The 22,056-nt window shown below is 43.5% G+C and overlaps 1 protein-coding gene and 1 pseudogene across 5 annotated transcripts in view; one reads left to right on the top strand and one right to left on the bottom strand.

Moving 5' to 3' along the window:
• The window catches only part of FDX1 (ferredoxin 1), a 38,200-nt gene extending 27,617 nt beyond the window's left edge, over nt 1–10,583 (bottom strand). The window contains exons 1-2 of one of the 5 annotated variants that reach the window (XR_016219906.1): nt 10,211–10,582; nt 2,606–2,730 (exon numbers count right to left, since the gene is read on the bottom strand). Coding sequence is in view for 4 of the 5 variants with exons in the window: in XM_089312455.1 (XP_089168581.1) it covers nt 2,606–2,730; nt 10,211–10,419 (334 nt within the window). In the remaining variant the exon portion in view is untranslated. Of the gene's footprint in view, nt 1–2,605; nt 2,731–10,210 lie in introns of all 5 variants that reach the window. The other 4 variants (XM_089312455.1, XM_089312458.1, XM_051849655.3 and 1 more) reach the window with 4 other exon arrangements.
• Nucleotides 10,584–20,198: 9,615 nt separating this feature from the next.
• On the top strand, nt 20,199–21,640 carry LOC108178196 (ubiquitin-fold modifier 1 pseudogene; annotated as a pseudogene).
• The last annotated feature ends 416 nt before the right edge of the window (nt 21,641–22,056 follow it).

Raw genomic sequence — 22,056 nt, 5'->3', positions numbered from 1 at the left:
GATCTGAAGCCAGGAGCTTCCTCTGGGTCTCCCACACAAGTGCAGGGGCCCAAGGACTTGAGCTGTATTCTACTGCTATCCCAGGCCATAGCAGACAGCTGGATCAGAAGTGGAGTAGCCTATACTTGAACTGGCACCCATATGGGATGCCGGCACTGCAGGTGGCGGCTTTACCCACTATACCACATCACCAGCCCCGAGAAGCAGTCTTAATGTATCATGGGAAAATGGAGGACAGAGAAATTAATTCTGATCTAGAAATAGTCCTTAATATGAAAAGGCAAGACACTGTAGCAAAAAAATGACCTAAATGAAAGATCTCTGTGAGAGATCCCAGTGGAAAGAAGGGGCCATCAATGAAGGAGGTACCTTTCTCTGAAGGGAGGAGAGAAATTCCATTTTGATTATGGCTTTGTCTAAATAATATTGTAGTTTGTGAACTTAAGAGGCCTCCATAGCCTTGGCAGCTCATGACAAGAGCCTCGGGTGATCACTGACATCATAAATAAGTGTGCCAATTGCTAAATCAACAACAGGAGTCACTGTGTACTTGCTCCCCATGTAGGACCTCTGTCCTTAATGTGTTATACTATGAGAATTAACAGTAAAACTAGTCTTCAAACAGCACTTTATACTTTGCGTGTCTGTGTGGGTGCAAACTGTTGAAATCTTTACTTAGTATAGAGTTAATCTTCTGTATATAAATATAATTAAAAATGAATCTTAATGAATAATGGGATGGGAGAGGGAGTAGGAGGTGGGATGGTTTGGGGGTGGGAGTCTGGGTATGGGGAGAAGAACCCCTAAAATCCAAGTTATACTTACAAAATTTATATTTATTAAATAAAAGCTTTCTATTAAAAAAAAAAGAAAAGTCTTAAAAGTGCAATGTGAACTGTGCCAACAAAGCTTCATCAGGTATGCTCTGGGGAACTTACTCTAGACAGCTGGTACTCAAACTTGGCACATTTATCTTCAAAACCACAGGGATAGCTTGTTACAACACTCATCTGGAGAGGAGCTAAGGATCTGCATTTTCCAGGTGATAGCTGATGCTAATGGTCAAGAAACCCTCTTTGAAAACTACCTTTCAAGACAGAGCTTGAGCGAAACTCACGGGTGCTAACAGAGTATGCCTAAGGAGCTGTTAAGAGGGCTGCTGATAAAACATGGATTCTGTACTTCTAAGGAATATGGTTGGAAGTCTAGAAATGACAAGTTTCTCAATAATACACATTTTAGGGTAAGTTATCCTTCCCTGCTAGGAAAGTGAGCTAACATTCAAGATGAAATATCCCTCTGTGACATGGCATATGTTATATCTAACCTGGTATTTTTCAACTTCATTCCTATCCTGTTTTGCATCATCCAGGACAAGAGGAAGGTAATGAGGCCACAGATTTCTGGCCACACAGCTATTTAAATGTACAAAGAGGCAGGTGGTTAAGATGCTCACGTCCCATGCCGGAGTGCCTGAGCAGGCACTTCTACCTAGCTACTTGACTCCAACTTCCTGCTAATGCAGACCCTAGGAAGCAGCAATGATGGCTCAAGTAGTCAAGTTCCTGCCACCCACATGGGAGGGCTAATTGGGTTCCTGGCTCTCAGGTTGGGCCCACTGGCCCTTGTGGGCATTTAGGGAGTGAACCAGCAAATTAGAGTATGCACATTCTTTTTTTTTTTAATTGTAATAACACTTTGTATTCCATGTTATACAGGTTTTTTTGTTTTTTAAAGATTTATTTATTTGAAAGTCAGAGTTACACAGAGAGAGAAATAGAGGCGGGGGGGGGGGGTCTTCCATCCACTGGTTCACTCCCTAATTGGCTGCAACAGCCAGAGCTGCACCAATCCAAACCCAGGAGCTTCTTCTGGGTCTCCCACGTGAGTGCAGGGGCCCAACGACATGGACCATCTTCTACTGCTTTCCCAGGCCATAGCAGAGAGCTAGATCGGAAGTGGAGCAGCCAGGACTCGAACCGGCGCCCATATGGGATGCAGACGGTGGCTGTACCCGCTATGCCACAGCGCCAGCCCTATGCACATTTTTTTCTCAAATAAATTAATAAAAATAAATGTACCGGCCGGCGCCACGGCTCACTAGGCTAATCCTCCGCCTTGCGGCGCCGGCACACCAGGTTCTAGTCCCGGTCGGGGCCCCGGATTCTGTCCCGGTTGTCCCTCTTCCAGGCCAGCTCTCTGCTGTGGCCAGGGAATGCAGTGGAGGATGGCCCAAGCGCTTGGGCCCTGCACCCCATGGGAGACCAGGAAAAGTACCTGGCTCCTGCCATCGGATTAGCTCGGTGCGCCGGCTGCATCGCACCAGCTGCGGCAGCCATTGGAGGGTGAACCAACGGCAAAGGAAGACCTTTCTCTCTGTCTCTCTCACTGTCCACTCTGCCTGTCAAAAAAAAAAAAAAAAATTAAAAAAGAAAATAAATGCACCAAGAAGAGAAAAACAGTGTCACTCTATTATTCTGTATAAGTGAGACTCTGACACTAAAACATTCTGAATGTTAATATTCTACCTAGCAACTATAGAAAAAACACAGTTCAAATATATTCAATAGTTTCAAACGAATTCTAAAGAATGTTCCATACTCACCAAAACCATCAATATCTAGATTATTTTCAACCACAACATCTAGCAGAGAGTCACCAACTTTTCCTTTGGCTGTTAATGTTTCACCATCACGGTTTATAAAATGTACTGTTACTTTATCTTCTGAGCTGCAAAAGGAAACAATCATTTAGTATTTTTAGTAATTTCAAAACATAACTAAATAGTTTTAACCTTAAGGTCAAAGAAACAACATAGGAATGTGTGTGAGTATGCTGTTTTACAATACTTTTTTATTCCAAAGTTTATTTGGGAAGAAGACTCCACAAATCAAAGCCATATCAATCTACCTACCTACCAGGTGACAAATTCTATAGCCTTAAAGAAACACCAAATAGAACCTGGTCAAGGCCACCTGGTGGTCTGCAGTATGTGTCTCCCTATAGTTACAGATACGTGAAAACATCTACAATTGCTATCATTCTTGAAGTCTATTTTGCTCTCACAAAGCTCTCTGAAAAAAACAATGCTTCTATGATAACATTCCCAAAAGACTACAGCCAGGTTGTGTTGAGCTTCAAGAAAGCAAATCTTGGGACCAGTTTCCTGGCACAGCAGATCGCTGCCATCTTCAAAGCTGACACCCATAGTCCCTGCAGCTCCACTTGTGACCCAGCTCTCTGGTCATGTGCCTGGGAACACAGCAGAAGATGCCCATGCATTTGGGCCCCTGCCACTCACATGAGAGACTGGATGGAGTTCCAGGCTGCTGGCTTCAGCCTGGCCCAGCTTAGTCCAGCCCCAGACATTGTGGCCATTTGAGGACTGAACCAGTAGATCAAAGATCTCTCTCTGTCTCTCCCTCCCTCTATAACTCTTGTCTTTCAAATAAATCAATCTAAAAAAAAAAAGAAAGGAAGAAAGCAAAGCTTGGAATGGGCATTTAGAAGTGTGAGCAGTTGTCTAAGACACCACTTGTAAGACCTGCAACCCATTTCAGAGCACCTAGGTTTGAGTTCCAGCTCTGCTTCCAATTCTAGCCTTCTGCTAATGTGCAGCAAGTGATGGGTCCTTGCACCCATGTGGGAGACACAGACTGAGTTCCAGGCTAGTCCTGGCTGTTGCAGGCACTTAGGAAGTGAACCAACAGGTGGAACCAGCAGGTGGAAATTGCGCTCTCACTCTCACTCTCTTCCTCCTTCCCTCCCTCCCTCCTCCCCCTTTCAAATAAATAAAAAATAAAATGAGAAAGTAAATCTTTCTGCTATCCACAGGGTAACTGAACAGGTGCCTGACAGGACACTGTAAGCAGCAGTTTGATAGTTTTGAATGTTCAAACAAGTCATTTCAGCCCACAATAGGATTAAAAAAAAAAAAAAGTGGGGCTAGAAAAGGTTTTTTCTTTGTTTATTTGAATCTGTGGAAAGACAAAATCCCCCCTTACATATTTTATTATATTATCTTATATTATCTATCAGCCAGCTGACTTAAATTTCCTTCCCTTCTCACAGACATCATTCTAACATGTGGGAAAAGAAACGATATTAGCACTCAGACCCTTACCCTCCACAACCAGTCATGCTTGTTTTACCTCACAACTGAAAAGCTGTACTTCAACTTAAAATAATTAGTTGTAATTTTTAGTACTACCAACAGATGGTAGCCAATCAAAAAACACTTTGTTCAATATAAGTGAAATCCACAATTAAATAATTTCAGAGTTATAAATATGCTGAAAGAATCAAATTGAATGACCTCACTTCACAAATGAGACAACTGAAGTCCTCTACTGGATACTGTCCTTCTATTTATTAAATGTATCATAACTAGCTGTGGGCCAGCGCCGTGGCTCAATAGGCTAATCCTCCACCTAGCGGAGCTGGCACAATGGGTTCTAGTCCCTGTCAGGGCGCCGGATTCTGTCCCAGTTGCCCCCCTTCCAGACCAGCTCTCTGCTGTGGCCAGGGAGTGCAGTGGAGGATGACCAAAGTACTTGGGTCCTGCACCCCATGGGAGACCAGGAGAAGCGCATGGCTCCTGCCATCGGATCAGCGCGGTGGGCCGGCCGCAGCGCGCCAGCCACGGCGGCCATTGGAGGGTGAACCAACGGCAAAAGGAAGACCTTTCTCTGTCTCTCTCTCTCACTGTCCACTCTTCCTGTAAAAAAAAAAAAAAGAAAGAAAGAAAGAAGCCTGCTAAGAACTGTGGTGGAGCAACCCCTGGCAGCTCTGTTGAAATGTCTGCTGCCTGCGGAATAAGTGGGAATGGTTGGTAAAGGAAAATGGTAAAGGTAAGTAAATAAAAATTAGTGAACGATATAGTTGCGATGATGCCTAATTGATAGGAGATGATGGAATGTTTAGAAGGGTCATATTATTTCCCTGCAAATCAAAACTACAATGAGGTTTCACCTCACCCTGGTGAGAATGGCTCACATTCAGAAATCCACCAACAACAGATGCTGGCGAGGATGTGGGGAAAAGGGACACTAACCCACTGTTGGTGGGAATGCAAACTGGTTAAGCCACTATGGAAGTCAGTCTGGAGATCCCTCAGAAACCTGAAGATAACCCTACCGTTCGACCCAGCCATCCCACTGCTTGGAATTTACCCAAAGGAAATTAAATTGGCAAACAAACAAGTTGTCTGCACCTTAATGTATATTGCTGCTCAATTCACAATAGTTAAGACCTGGAATCAACCTAAATGCCCATCAACAGCAGACTGGATAAAGAAATTATGGGATAGGTACTCTATAGAATACTACACAGCAGTAAAAAACAATGAAATCCGGTCATTTGCAACAAAATGGAGGAATCTGGAAAACATTATGCTGAGTGAAATAAGCCAGTCCCAAAGGGACAAATATCATATGTTCTCCCTGATCGGTGACAACTAACTGAGCACCAAAAAGGAAACCTGTTAAAGTGAAATGGACACTATGAGAAACAGTGACTTGAACAGCCCTTGCCCTGACTGTTGATGAACAACTTAATACATTATCCCTCTTAGTATTTTTTTTTGTCTGTTCTACTTAATACTATTGGTTTAATTCTGTAATTAATAAACAGTTATTCTTAAGTGTTGAAACTTAACTGAAAAGTGATCGTTGTTAAATATAAGAGTGGGAATAAGAGAGGGAAGAGATGTACAATTTGGGACATGCTCAAGCTGACTTGCCCCAAACGGTAGAGTTAGAAACATACCAGGGGATTCCAATGCAATCCCATCAAGGTAGCATGTAGCAGTGCCATCTCACTCGTCCATTTGATCAATTTCTGTTCACAGTTGATCATAATGATAGGACTAAGAGTCAAAGGGATCACATAAACAAGACTAGTGTCTGTAAATACTAACTGATAGAACAAAAAAGGGAGAGAACGATCCAACATGGGAAGCGGGATACACAGCAGACTCAGAATGGCGGATGTCCTAAACAGCACTCTGGCCTCAGAATCAGCCCTTAAGGCATTCGGATCCAGCTGAAAAGCACCTGAGAGTATTTCAGGCATGGAAAGCCAAGACACTCTGGAAAAAAAAAAAAAAAAAAAAAAACACCTAAATGAAAGATCTCCGCGAGTGAGATCCTAGTAGAAACAACAGGTCATCAAAGAAGGAGGTACCTTTCTCTGAAGGGAGGAGAGAACTTCCACTTTGACTATGACCTTGTCTAAATATGATCAGTCAGTGAACTCAAAAGGCTTCCATAGCCTTGGCAACTCATGACTAGAGCCTAGGGAGATTACTGACACCATAAAAAAGAGTGTCAATTTGTTAAGTCAACAACAGGAGTCACTGTGCACTTACTCCTCATGTAGGATCTCTGTCCTTAATGTGCTGTACATTGTGATTTAATGCTATAACTAGTACTCAAACAGTATTGTTCACTTTGTGTTTCTGTGTGGGAGCAAACTGTTGAAAGCTTTACTTAATATATGCTAAATTGATCTCTGTATATAAAGAGAATTGAAAATGAATCTTGATGTGAATGGAAGGGTAGAGGGAGCGGGAAAGGGGAGGGTTGCGGGTGGGAGGGAAGTTATGGGGGGGGGGGAGCCATTGTAATCCATAAGCTGTACTTTGGAAATTTATATTCATTAAATAAAAGTCAAAAAAAAAGTCAAAAAAAAAAAAAAGGTCATATTATTTCCAGCCAGCTTTTGCTGTTTTTTTTTTTTTTTTTTTTTTTGACAGGCAGAGTGGACAGTGAGAGAAACAGACAGAAAGGTCTTCCTTTGCCGTTGGTTTGCCCTCCAATGGCTGCCGCAGCTGGTGCGCCACGCTGATCTGAATGCAGGAGCCAGGTGCTTCTGGCCTCCCATGGGGTGCAGGGCCCAAGTACTTGGGCCATCCTCCACTGCACTCCCTGGCCACAGCAGAGAGCTGGCCTGGAAGAGGGGCAACCGGGACAGAATCCGGCACCCCAACCAGGACTAGAGCCCGGGGCCGCAAGGCGGAGGATTAGCCTACTGAGCCACGGCGCCGGCTTAGCAGGCTTCTAATAAGCAAGGACACTTGCTGATGCCCACCCTTTCACTAACTATACAGCATGATCTGTGACACTAGGCCCAAAAGGGCCCTGTCTAGGTCTCCCCTACTTCCACAGTCACCAGAACTCTTTCTGATAACTCATCTAATCATAAACTAAAGAATTATCAAGTATTATGGTGTCCCAAAACAAAAACCATTTGAGTTCTAGTCCTAGTTTTGTAGCTACTTAATACAAGTTTTATTCCCATGTATCTATCCTTCCTAATCCATAGGACTAGTTCAAGAGTCAAGTGAAATATGTATTTCAAAGCTTTTTGAAGCTTAGATCATTGCAAAATGTATCACGGTATTTTAGAGTAAAAGGAATTTTTTCAAGATTAATTACTGATACCTTATCTAAACATTAAACTCCAAAATCAGAACCACAGCTTGTAGCACTGCTGTGTCTGATCAACCATTGTACACTAAAGGAGCTATTCTATACATGCAATGTCCAAAACAGCAGCTAAACTAGTCACACGCAGCTACCACGCAGCTAGTGTAACTGGGAGACTGAATCTTTCATTTCTTGAACTATACTTATCTTAAACTTCAACAACTACAAGTCATTAGTAGCTACTGTGCTGGACAGTACGGATCTCAGATAATAACATCTAGAAAATCTATCTGTAGCTCCAAGGTCTGTAACAGAAAGTACAAGGCTGTCACTAGCAATCACGTCAACAAGGGGAAAGCAGGACTCTGAGAACAGATGTGCTCCCCTTTAAAACTTGACAGGGGCCAGCGCTGTTGCGCAGTGCGTTAAAGCCCTGCCTGCAGCACATCCCACCCATACGGGTGCCAGTTCGAGTTCCAGCTGCTTCACTTCCAATCCAGCTCCCTGCTAATGCACCCGGGGAAAGAGCAGAGGATGGCCCAAGTCCTTAGGCCGCCCACACCCACTTGGGAGACCTGGAAAAAGTTACTGGCTCCTGGCTTCAGATCACCTCAGCTCCAGCCCTTGCGGCCATCTGGGGAGTGAACCAGAGGATGGAAGACCTCTCTCTCTCTGTAACTCTGCCTTTGAAATAAATAAATCTTAAAAAAAAAAAAAAAGACATATTCAAATCCAAACAACTTTGAGGGACATGGGACATACATCTCACCTACAAAAGCCTTCATATTCCCTCAAATACTAGGAATACAAATATGATCAATATACTTTCCAACTTACACAACTTTTCAAGAATGCATCCAGTGTGGAAAGCAAGAAACCCACATAGAGATAAAAGCCAGGGACGTGCAAGGAAAACAGAAAGAAGTAAATCCAGTTTGCCTTCTCCATGATCTCCTTTACAAACCGTGCAACAAAAATCTATTGAGTTGGGGCCAGTGCTGTGGCATACTGGGTAAAGCTGCCACCTGCAGTGCCGGCATCCCACACGCACGCTGGTTCAAGTCCCAGTTGTTCCACTTCCGATCCAGCTCTCTGCTATGGCCTGGGAAAGCAGTAGAAGATGGTCCAAGTCCTTGGGGCCCTGCACCAGCATGGGAAGACCCGGAAGAAGCTCCTGGCTCCTGGTTTCACATCGGTGCGGCTCCAGTCGTTACAGCCAACTGGGGAGTGAACCAGTGGATGGAAGATCTCTCTCTCTCTCTCTCTCTGTGTGTGTGTGTGTAACTCTGACTTTCAAATAAATAAATAAATCTTAAAAAAAAAATCTATTGAGGGGGCTAGTGCTGTGGCTTAGAGGTTAAGCCACAGCCTGCGATGCTGGCATCACATATGGGCCCCAGTTTGAGTTCCAGCTGCTCCTCTTCCTATCTAGCTCCCTGCTAATGCACCTGGGCAAACAGTGGAGGGTGGCCCAAGTCTCTGATCCACATAGGAGACCCAGTGGGAAGCTCCTGTCTTCAGCCTGGCCCCGCCCTGGGTGGTGGGGCCATCTGGGGGGTGAACCAGTGGCTGGGAGATCTTTCTCTGTAACTCTGCCTTTCAAATAAATTTTTAAAAAAAATCTACTGAGCACCACTACCTAACAGGATTAAGAGGTAAAAGATGAGTGAGTCCTAAACTCTATTCTTGGAGTCATTAAGAAAGGGTAGCATCTGAATCTCACCAACTGGCCCTCTAGGTCCTGCTTCCTGCTACACTACACTTGGGGTCAAAGAGTGGTTCAAAGATTTGCACTACAGTAATCACCACGCTGCTACACTCTGAAACTAGTCAGCAATTTTTATCTCACCTCAGCTGTCTCAGGTGAGAGCCCCATGCCTTGAAAAAACAATATGCCAGAGAATATAAAACTTCAACACATTTTGGGGAGTTTCCTTTTCACACCTCTTTGAACACTGAACAGAAAACTCAACATGCCAAGCTTCAGAAGCTGTTACTAATAGGTGCTACTGAGCCCTCACGATGTGCAAGGCACAAGAACCCCGGTATCACCTTTGATCTCATTTATTTCCTTGGAAAAAAAAAAATCCTTACGAAGACCATACGCCGTTCCCCTCCGTTGAGAAATAGGGAAAATGAGTTTCACAGGGATTAAAGAAGTCAGACCAAACTCTGCCTCACCATTGTAATAAAGGATCTTTTTAGCCCTTTGCCCACTAAAGAGAGCATACGGAGTCCTGTTCTTCCACTCCAGGGCACAGAGTGGGTGTATTCTACAAGGACACTTCGCTGACAAATAACCAGACACACCACGTCCAGTCACGGCCAAAGGACCGGAAATCAACGGCTGGCCGGGCCTTCAAACGGAGCATCTCAGGAAGGTCACCGCATGTTCCAGGCAGAGCAAAGGTTAGACGCAGCCAGAGCTCCCCGAGAGCCCGCGGCAGCCCAGCGCCGGCTTCCCGCGCGGCTCGGCGGGAGAGCTGGGAACGCGAGCTCGGGGCCGCGGGCCCCAGCTCCGGCCAGAGGGAGGGGCTCGGGCGCAGTGAACGGCGGCGGGCCGAGGAGGGGACGACGCCACCCAGCGGCCGGGCTCAGCGGCAGAGCTCCGGGAGAAGGCGGAGCGAGAGGCGGGCGCTCCGGGGAGCGGGCCCGGCCCCGGCACGCAGGGGGCGAGCCCGCTGGAACGAGACGCCGGGCCCAGCGAGGGCAGCCTCGGCCGCCGCCGCCGCCGCGCAGGGGCCCCACACCAGCCCGCGCGCGCGCCGCGCCCCGCGCCTCACCTGCTCCGCGCCGGCGCCCACAGGCTCAGGGGCCGGCCCGCTCCCGCGCCTCCGCCCCGGCCGGGCTCGGCCCTGCCGCTCGGCCCCCAGCTCCCCGGCTGGCCGCCGGCTCCCGCGCGAGTTCCAGCGAGCAGCAGCCACCGGCGGGCCGGGCAGCCGAGGGCCGCGGAGGCAGCGCGCAGCAGCCGAGCGCACCCCGCGGCGGCCATAGCCCACGGGCCGGTAACTACCGGATAGGACGCAGGCCGCGAGGGGCTGGGCGAGCGCGGGCGAGCGGGCGGGCGGCGGCCGAGGGTCGCGAGGGGCCGAGGGCCGGCGACTGCGTGCTGCAGCGGCGCGTCGAGGACGAGCGAGCCTTCCGGGTGACTTATAAACCCGGGAGCGCCGCGAGCGCGGCCCCACCCCCTGCCCATTCCTACGCCCTCGGAGCGGGGTGGGTTTTACAAGGGGCGGGGCTGACTAATTCGTTGCTTTACCTACTAAACAGGTGTCCTGTCTTCGAGCTCCTGGAATTGCTACGCAGGAACAATAAATTTAAAAGCTGAACATCTGGCAGATAAAACAACCTCCCGTGTCTAAACCACTTTGTTCTGTTCTCCGTTTCCCAATTTAAAAAAAAAAAAAAGTGGTAGGTTTGTCATCTTGCAGTTCAAATTAGGGCAAAAGGCAGAAGAATTCTGGACGTTGTCATAGAAGGGCAGTAGGAAATTTTGGAATGTCAGCAGACATTGTACACAGAGAACTACTTATGACTATAAAATTATAGGTCGTCCCAATAATGAAGACATTTAGGGCTGCTGGAGAAAGTAGTAATAATCCCAGACCTTGACTGGCAGTTAACTGCAATTTGCATGAAATCCATGAGACTTAGGGACGACTTTTGAGTGAACTAAGATTTCTAAAAGGCGCCAAAAAGCTGACTTTTTAAATCTAGTTTATTGGGGGCCGGCATTCTGGCATCGTGGGTAAAGCTGCCACCTGCAGTTCCGGCATCCCATATGGGCACCGGTTCAAGTCCTGGCTGCTCCACTTCTATCAAGCTCTCTGCTGTGGCCTGGGAAAGCAGTAGAGGATGGCCCAAGTGCTTGGACCCCTGCACCCAGGTGGGAGACCCGGAAGAAGCTCCTGGCTCCTGGCTTCGGATAGGCACAGCTCTGACTGTTGCAGCCAATTGGGGAGTGAAACAGCAGATGGAAGACACCTCTCTCTCTGACTTTCAAATAAATAAATAAATCTTTAAAAGCTAAATAAATAAATAAATCTAGTTTATTACGGTTAGTATGCTGTCGATTAGAACATGGGCTTTGAGGTCAGAAATGGCAATGTTCAAATCCAAGGTCTACCACTTATGAGCTCTCAGGCCTTGAATAAATTATTCTCACAGAGGATCAGAGTTTCCATAACTCACAGATAAGATAGCCCAGGCTTCAGGGCCGTCCTGAGGGTTAGACAAACTAACAAGCACATCAAGAAGTGCGTCACAGACCATGAGCAATAGCCCTTCCTGGGCCTCCCGGTGAGGGTACTTGCAAAGCAGCTAAAGTTCAGAGTCAAGGGGATGGTGCAAATGTGCTAAACACAATGGAAAAAATAAAAAGAATATTTGGAACAAAAGGGTATAGACCTAAGCCAAATCTCTCCCGATTGTCTCACAGAGGCTGGGAGAAGGCAGCCTCTAGGCTCTTAACTGCCACAATCTTTAGATAAAGAAACATTCAAGTTGGAAATGGCACAGAAACAAACAAAACCTGGTAAATACTCCTGGAAAGGAAATGGTAAGAGAACAGCTAACTTTTTTTTTATGAGATCAAATCTCTGAAGTCAGATGAATTAATTAAACTCAGAGGCTCCTTCTTCCCTGACCCATTCATAGAAAATCCAGACTTAACTTGGCTGTAGCAGAGCTTTTCTGCCCTGTGGAGTTGTCTTTTGTATGCATGGCATAATATTTATGTAGGTCATCTTTCCTGGAAGTCCCAGATACAGGCTCTTGAACACGTCAAGTACTCAATAAATATTGGTGGATAAATTAAAATTCGCATGTAACTTTCATTAAATCATCAGAATTCATTACAGTTGCAGAGGAAGGGCAAGGATGAGAAAAAGGGGGGCTGAGCTGTGGCATAGTGGGTAAAGCCACCGCCTGCAGTGCCGGTATCCCATATGTGCGCCGGCTCAAGTCCTGGTTGCTCCACTTCCGATCCAGCTTTCTGCTGTGGCCTGGGAAAGTAGTGGAAGATTACCTAAGTCCTTGGGCCCCTGCAACCACATGGAAGACCTGGAGGAAGCTCCTAGCTCCTGGCTCCTGGCTTCAGATCGGCTCCAGCCATTGCGGCTACTTGGGGAGTGAACCAGTGAATGGAAGACTTCTCTGTCTCTGCCTCTCCCTCTCTCTCTGTTTAACTCTTTCAAATAAATAAATAAATTTTTTTTAAAAAAAGGTGGAAAAAAGGCTCAGAAAATTAATATTATCGAAGTGGCTGAACTACCCAAAACAATTTACAGATTCAACACAATCTTCATTAAAATACCAATGATATTCTTCACAGAATTAGAAAAAAACAATTTATATGAAACAATGGGCAAATATTTACATAAAATGTATATGGAAATACAGAATACCCCAAATAGTCTAAACAATCTGACACAATAAAAATGAACGAAAGCAGATCTGAAGAAATACCACAAGGCTGTTTCAGCCAAAACATGTGATACTGGCATTAAGTAGACACATAGTTTAATGGAACAGAATAAAAACCCCAGAAATAAATCCACACATCTACAAGGAAATTAGCTTTGACAAATGTGCAAAGATATTCCCTGGGGAGAGGACAATTTCCTCAATAAAGGATGTTTGGAAAATTGGATTTCCACATAAGCAAGTTTAGAACCATACATCCTACACAAAAATCAATTCGAAATAGATCAGCTCTCTAAGTGGAAGACCTGAAACTGTGAAACTACTATGGGAAAACATAGGGGAAGCACTCCAAAACATTGGCACAGACAATGAGTTTTTTAATAAAACCCTAAAATCATGGACAATGAAAGCAAAAATAGAAAAATGGGGTTATATCAAACTAAATAGCTCTGGACAGCAAAGAAAACAGATGATGAGACGTCCAACCGAATGAAAGAAATATTTGCAAACCATGCATCTGATAAAGCATTAATATCCAGAATATATAAGGAGCTCAAGAATTTTACAACAAAGCAAACAGTCCAGTTAAGAAATAGGTGAAAGATCTGAACAGACATTCTTCAAAAGAATTACAAATGGCCAACAAATATGGAAAAAATGCTCAGGATCACTCACCATCAGGGAAATGCAAATACAAACCACAGTGGGATATCGTCTTACTCCAGTTAGGAAGGCTGCTATCCAGAAGTCAAAAAATAACAAATGCTGGTGAAGATGTGGAAAAGGGAAACTATAGTACACAGTTGTGGAAATGAAAATTAATATAGTTATTATGGAAAACCAAATGGAGACTCCTCAAAAAACTAAAAATAGATCTACCATGAGGCCCAGCTATCCTACTTCTGAGAATACATCCAAAGAAAATGAAGTCAGCACATACATGCAAGAGATACCTGCACTCTCGTATGTATTGAATCAACCTAGGTGTCCACCAGTGGATAGCTGGATAAAGAAAATGAGATGGGTACACACAATGGAGTTTTACTTGGCCACAAGAATGAAATCCTGACATTCGCTACAAAATGGTTGGAATTGAAGATCATGATGCTAAGTAAAATAAGCCGTACACAAAGCAACAAATTCCACATGTTCTCTCATATGTAGAAGTTAATATAGTATAAAAATGTGTAGATGCTGTATTATTTGGCATATAAATATTTATAAATATTATCTTCTCTGAATTATACCCTTACATAATGACATACTTTTCCCTCACTTTATGATCTTTGTCACGAATCCTATGTTATGTAATATCAATGTAGCCATCCCTGCTTTCAAGAAACATTGTATACATGTATAGATAATATTCACCTACAAAGTAAATGTGGCAGAATGTTAAAAACTGATAAATCTATATCACTCATTAAGCTCTTCTTTGTACTTTTCTGTATTACCTGAAATATTTTTAAAAGTAAAAAGGCAAAAAAATTTAAAACTTTTGAGAAAAAAAAAGATTAAAAAGAGAGATGTTTTCTGGGTTTTCAAAGGCAGGCAAGGATTAATTCCAAAGACCAAAACTCATTAATTAATTAATTAATTAATTCCAACACCAAAACTCATCAGAATCCCGAAGGGAGTTTCTAAATATACTTGTAACCATATGAGGTAAACATGAAAGCACTAAGGGTTATCTATTTGCTCAAGTACTTCTGTATGTCTATAAAACTAACCCCTCCATCCTTTACACTCCTAGCAAATCCATTTGTATTTGGATATTTGTGCTGTTGCAGTGAAAATACCACAGACTGGGTTATACATAATGAACACAAATCTATTCTTCTCCCAGTTCTGGAGGCTGCAAAGCCCAAGATCAAGACACCAGCAGTGTCAGTGTCTGCTGTGGGCTCAGGAAAAAGCAGTGGAAGATGGCCTAGGTGCTTGGATCCCTGCTTCCTATGTGGGTGACCCAGAAGAAGCTCCTGGCATCAACGGGGTGCAGCCCTGGCTGTTTCAGTCCTCTGGGGAATGAACCAGCAAATGGAAGAGCTCTCCCTCTCTCTCTGTAACTGTGATTTTCAAATAAATAAATAAATAGTTTTAATTTTATTTAATTAATTTATTTGAGAGGTAGAGTTACAGACAGTGAGAGGGAGAGACAGAAAGAGAGGTCTTCCATATGCTGGCTCACTCCCCGAGCGGCCGCAGTGGCTGGAGCTGCACCAATCCAAAGCCGGGAGCCAGGAGCTCCTTCCAGGTCTCCCATGCTTGTGCAGGGGCCCAGGGACTTGGGCCATCTGCTGCTTTCCCAGGCCATAGCAGAGAGCTGGATCAGAAGATGAGCAGCCGGGACTAGTGCCAGCGCTCATGTGGGCGGAGGATTAACCTACTGTCTCACAGCACTGGCCATAAATACAGGTTTTAAAGAGGTTATCATTTTACTATTATATATGTTTTTTCCAAATCTGTATTGAATAATTGATGTCTAAGATTGCACATGATTCATATTATTTAAAAATAAAGTCAGAAAATACCTAATAAAAAAAGAAGTATGTAATTATATCTAAATAGATTTCATTCCAAGAAATTACCACTCTACTTCAAGGTGATACATAAATATAGATGGTAACATTGGTGAGTTTCCTAAATTTAAATTGAAAATTAAACTGATATTTAAATAAATCACCATGTCAGTTTTATTGCTCTCCCTGCCTATAATCTTGAGTTACTGTAGCACAGCCCCTGGATTGCCAGCAAATTGAAAATATCAAAATCTTGATATGATCGAATTATTATCTTGATGAAAATATTTGAATATTTTGTTGCCTGTGGTATGAAACACACTGTTCATCTGAGTACACAGAGCCCTCAAGCTCTTTTCATTGCCACAGTCCTGCCCCATGCCTTTCTTCCCTCTGGTGCTGGACTTCTCCACCTTCACCTGCTGACTCACAGCCAGAGTCACAGGCTCAAGAATCCTTGCAGGAATCCTCCTCCAGCACAAACACCTCTTGTGTGTCAACACACACCATAAAGCTCTCTGTTTTGGTTTACATTCAAACAATTATATGCAAATACAAAGTTGGATCAGGTGGCTTACTCAGTTTCCTATTTCTTTGTTAAAATTACTTTGTAGGTGATGTGATGTTCCTCAAATACAGTAGCTAGCTGATGGTCTTGTTTAGTGTTCTTAGCAACTTCTGATGAACAAGCCAATTGGGGTACAAAATGCTGGTGTTCTAATTCCGTCATCCTTTCCTCATTGATTGCCCAAAACACATCTATGAAGATAGACTTGCTCTCGTCTTCTATTCTGATACCTTGATGTAGAGTTTGTATAGGAAATGCTGGAAAAATGCTCAAGTACTTTCCTTAATTTACCTGCTTTCTTTACAGGTGGGTTCATATTTTTTTTTCTAAAGATTTACTTATTTATTTGAAAGTCAGAGTTAGAGAGAGAGAGAGAGAGAGAGAGAGAGAGATCTTCCATCTGCTGGTTCACTCCCCAATTGGCCACAAGTGTCGGAGCTGCACCAATCCCAAACCAGGAGCCAGGAGCTTCCTCCGGGTCTCCCGATGTGGTTGCAGGGGCCCAAGGTCTTGGGCCATCTCTACTGCTTTCCCAGGCCATAGCAGAGAGCTGGATGGGAAGTGGAGTAGCCAGAACTCGAACATCCATATGGGATGCTGGCACTGCAGGCGGTGGCTTTACCTGCTACGGCACAGCACTGGTCCCTCTATTTATTCAAGAGTTGATTTAGAAAGTTGTCATTTTTAGAAAATGGTATGTTCCACATAAGTTTTCAAACTATCGACACAAATTTTTTCCTCTCATTTACTTACCTTTTTAAAAACTCTCTAGTGCATCTATAGTTATATTGTGTTTTATGTTTCTTGTCTTATTTTCTGCATCTTCTCTTTCTCTCTTTTTTTAGACAGGTGTGGTTCTAGTTTATTGTTGTTTTTTTTCCTTTCTTCTTTTTATTTACTAGAAAGGCATAATGATAGAGAGACACACACACACACACACACACACACACAGGGAGAGCAAGAGTGAGAGAGAGTCCATTTGCCAGTATACACCCCCAAAATCCCTACAGCAGGCAAAGCTGGGCCTAGCCAAAGCCAGGAGCCCTTGAAGTCAATCTGGATCTCCCTCATGGATGTCAGGGATCCAAGTAGTTGAGCCAGCATCCACTGATTCCCAGGGCATGCACTATAGCAGGAAACTGGGTTGGAATCAGAACTAAGACTACAACACAGACACTCAAATATAGGATGCTTGTATCCCAAGCAGTGTCTTAATTGTGGTACCAAACATTGGCCCTGAGTCTTCCCTCTTTTTCCTAGAATAATCTTGCCAAAAGCTTATTTTATTTTATTAGTCTCAAATAGCAACTTTAGAAATTGATCTTTTATGTTACATTTTTGGTTTCTAATTTTATAACTCCTTCATTTATCTTTATAATTTTCTTCATTCTACTTTTTTTGGATTTGTTTTTTTGTTCTTTTTCTTTTAGTTAGATGCTTTGGCTCATCATTTTTTCATTTTGTCTTTTGGAAGAAGTACTTAAGTTTCTTTTCTCTAAATATTTAAATCTCTGCTAAGTAGTATGTTTAGCTGTGTCCAATTAGTTTGAAATACATTTTATTTACTGTTCAATTTAAGTATTTTCAAATTACACTTTGCTAATTCTTTGACAGTGAGTCACTAAGTATAAAAAAGATGTAAAAAAAGTACAACAACAACAAAAACTTTGCAGGAGAAAAGACCAATAAACTAGAAAACATAGCAATAGAAACTTTCCAAAATGATATACAAAGACAAAAAAGACTGAGAAAGAAAATAAAGTAGTATTATTGATTTATGAAACATTATCAGATGTTCTAATACACTTCTATTTGGCATTCCAGAAGGAAAGAAGAATAAGGCTGAAATAAACCAACACAAATTGATAGAGCCTATTGTCATCAGACTCCCGGTGAGAAAACTTTATATATAGGATATTTGTAATGGGCAGCCTTGACATGGCTCCTGGTGATCTCCTCCTGCTGGTGTTCATGCCTAGGTGTGTAATCCCCTCCAGAGTGAGGGCTAGACCTAGTGATTTAGCTCAAAGACAGCAAAAAGGGATGAGCCAGCAATTATGTGATTAGGTTATAAAATACGCAATTTCTCTTGTGCTAGCTGCCTTCTCTCTTGCCCTCTGGGCTTACATGCTTGGTTGAAGCTAGCCGCCATGTTAAAGAGGCTCACATGGCAAGGAATTTAGGGTGGCCTCTGGCCAATATCCACAGGAACTCAGGTCTCAGTCCACCTGTCTGTGAAGCACTGCGTCCAGCCAACAAACACCTTGGTGAGTAGGAAGAAGACCCCTCCTCATTCAAGCCTTGAGATGACCACATCCCCAGCTGACAATTATAGCCTGTGAGAGAGACCCTAAGCAGCGGACCCAGAGAGCAGGCCCAGATGCTAATCCCTGGAGAGCAGGCAGCATCAACCTTATTTCAATCCATTAATTTTTAGAGCAATTTGTTAAGCAGCAACAAGTAACTAACACAATGATCTTCAAGAGCAATGAGGAGCCAGCATTGTGGTGCCGTGATTTAATCTCTCCATCCCCTATCAGAGTGCTGACAGGAGTCCCAGAGCTTCCTTCTGACCCAGCTCCCTGCTAATGCACGAGCAACACGGCAGAAAACGATCCAAGTGTTTGAGCCCCTGTCACCCATGTGAGAGACACAGATGGAGTTCTAGGCTCCTGGCTTCAGCATGGGCCAGCCGTGGCTGTTGTAACCAATCGCAGAGTGAATCAGCAGATGGAAGAGTCTCTCTCTCTCTCTCTCTCTCTCTGTGTGTGTGTGTGTGTGTATCTCCCACTCTCTGTGTCACTCTGCTTTTAAAAAAATAAAATAAATCTTAAAAAAAAAAAAAGGAATGCTGACACAGAGTCCAAAAAGGTGGGGTAGGAAGCAAGAAGAAATGATAAGCAAAAAATTCGCAAGCATGTGAAGAAATCTAAACAACTGATTGGAAAATAGCAACTATGATCTCACCAGTACAAGAAAAAAGTAAAAAAGCCAGAGTGTTCTTGGCAGAATCCTTTTTCCTTTTGTCCTTTTAATCGTGGAATTCATTGAATTTTAGCTGAGCCAAGGTTTACCAACCAGAGTCTTGGCTTCTTTTGTAGCCAGGTGTGTCCCCAGAAAAGAGTCTGCTAATTGGTTTCAAACAGGGTGATACATGCAACCAGAGAACCACTTTGCAGGGAAGTTATTTGTTTTCCTCTCTACTTTCCCTCTCACCAGCTGGAAAATAACAACTGATGAGATCCAAATAGGGATACTAAGACGTTAAAGCTAGCAGAATGGTACATTGTATTACTAAGAGAATAAATTTCAAATGTTCCTATCAGGGAACAAGTCAAATATTTGAATTAATCTTTCCATGTTGCATTCAAAATTCACAATATGCTGTACTCTATAAATATATACAACTGTAAATTGTCAAGATACAGTTGCAATAAGATGCAACTGACAGAACCAGCCAGAGTTTCTGCATGACCTCATATAGCAGAATTGTCTGCCACTGATAAAGGCATAGGCCCCACCACTCAGCCTATTTTTCTGGAATGTCCCATGGGACAGAAGTAAACATTTATCCTAGTGAAGGTACTTGTAGGAAAGCCCTTTGTTAAAGCATCTTCGCCTCAAAAGGAATTCACTGAATTGTGAGAACTGTACACTGGCCCCACAAGGGCCAAATGACTCAATAAGTCATCTGCTTCTCCAATAGATAGAACCTTGTTGGCCAATATTGTCCAGAGGGGCTTGTTTAGTGAATTCCAGGTCTGGAAAAGACCAACTGAAGCCTACATACCCATCATAAATTCCTTAAAGAGCACAGCATCACCAACCAATCAAAGGAAGCTCACGAACATAACTGACCAACAAGGAATCTGGAAATGAGCTGATCACTCATCTTTCAGCCCCAATTTCAACCTACAAGAACCTTTACCCCTAACATCTTAGGGAGCCCAGGAAATGCGCACTAGCTGCCGAGCTCCTTGCTCTGCACCTTGCAATGATTACCTTCCACCACCCTGATGTCAGTGATTGGCTTTCTGTGTGCCAGGCTAGCAGTTCTGGTTTGGGAGTTTTGTAACAACATTTCTAACTAGTTTGGGGTGTTGTTCAGCAACAATCCTGGCAAATACATCATTTACAGTGCAGAAGAAAAGCAGCACTGAAAAAGCACGTATTTTAAAATTTCAAAACTGTGGGACACTGCAGAGCAAGTGGGACTATTGGCAGAGTTGGTATAAGGAATCCGTGCAGACCAGCTCTAGCATGTCGAAGGGTTCCTGTAAGACTATGCTGACATTGCACCCAGGGCTGCCATACAAAGTACTCATTGTATCCCAGAGTACACCTTTCAAAGCAGCTTTAGGTTTTCAAAAGGAGAATTTAAAGTTCCTGAAGCAACAAGTGCAATTCATGATGGAATAAGAATAAATCTTGCACAGACTTTGGGAAATATTTTTTCTCAAAACTGCAAATTAGTCCTAGAGACAGCATTGGAAGTCAATATCTGCTACTGGGACACATAATAACTTTCAGAATAAAAGTATATTTTGCTGTTCTAAGATTGAAATCAGGCATTTAATATACTATGAAAACATGAAGAGTTCTTGAGATAATGAAAGGTGACTTTTCTGTTTCTTTTTTTCTCCACATTCTTCATATGAAGAGAGAATGGCTGGGAATTGAGGGTCTGACCACCATGGAAGATCATAGTACCTTTCTTTCATTGAGGTTTTTTTTTATAAGATTTATTTATTTGGAAATCAGAGAGAGAGAGAGAGAGAGAGAGAGAGAGAGAGAGAGAGAGAGAATCTTCCATCTGCTAGCTTACGCCCCAAATGGCTGCAAGTGCCAGAACTGGCCCAGGCCAAATCCAGGAGTGAGGCACTTCTTCTGGGTCTCCCACAGGGGTGGCAGGGGCCCAAGCACTTGGGCCATCTTCCACTGCCTTCCCAGGCATATTAGCAAGGAGCTGGATCTGAAGTGGAGCAGTTGAGACTTGAATCAGCGCCCATAGGGGATGCCAGCACCACAGTTGGCAGTTTTAACCCTTGCATCACAACACTGGCCTCAGGAGCACGGTCCTTGATTGCTACCTCATAACACAAGCAAGCAGTGCATGTGGGATAAATGGGTTGTCCCTCTGGGTTACAGAACTGGAGGATCCATATGATAATTCTTGCTGAGAACATTTGGAAAATTAAAATGCATTGATCTTTACATATTTGTCTTTCAGTTAAAAATGGAAATGGGTTATGGATCATAAATGGCAGTTTGCTTAACAGATGAATTGCAGGCTCATAGTTTGATTATTTTTTAATTTTTTTGTTTACTCAAGAGACAGAGACAGAGAGGGAAAGAGCTCCCATCCGCTGGTTCACTTCCCAAATACCTTCCACAGCTAGAGCAGGGCCAAAGCCAGCAGCCAGAAACTCAAGTCAGGTGTTTCACATGGATGGCGGGAACTCAATTATCTATGCCATCACTGCTGCTACCGAGGGTCTGCTGGAGTTAGAAGCCAGAGCCAAGAACTGAACGTAGGTATTCCAATGTTACACACAGGCACCTTAACTCTTAAGCTATTATATTTTTAATTTTCAGAATTTGAGCCAAATTATTTCACCAGGAATGTGAAAATCACCTCGCGTAATTATTCATCTATGTGTGAAAGGCCTCACGAAACCAGAGTCAGCATTGCCTTTGCGTGACAGCAGTTATTCAATTTTCTTACCAACAGCAATTTTCTTCCACCTCAGGCCTGGACCAACTTATGGCAAATGTTTGTAGAGATACAAACCGGCACATCGCACATTTCATCTGTGGTTCAAGCCAGTAAATAAATACTGTATTTGGTGCTGTTTGCTCACCTGGCATGCTTCTTTATAGTTTCTTTTTTTAGTATAAGACATGTGGTAAGTGGATGTGAGTTCCATATCCTTATAAAAAAATGCTACCTTGGTTTATTCATTATAAGTTGTTGCTGTAGCAAACCTATTATTTTACAGTTCAATAGGTCATAAGCCTGAGATAGGACTCAATGATTTATTATTCTACAAGTCCATGGGTCAGAAATCTGAGACAGGACTCGAGGGGTCAAACAGGGCCACAGCCCTTTCTGGAGGTG

Source organism: Oryctolagus cuniculus, chromosome 1 (genome assembly GCF_051225735.1).
Source record: "Oryctolagus cuniculus isolate XC-2025 breed Fujian yellow rabbit chromosome 1, ASM5122573v1, whole genome shotgun sequence".
Lineage (NCBI taxonomy): Eukaryota > Metazoa > Chordata > Mammalia > Lagomorpha > Leporidae > Oryctolagus > Oryctolagus cuniculus.
The sequence above is the reverse complement of the archived record's forward strand: the minus strand, read 5'-3'. Positions and strand labels throughout refer to the sequence as shown.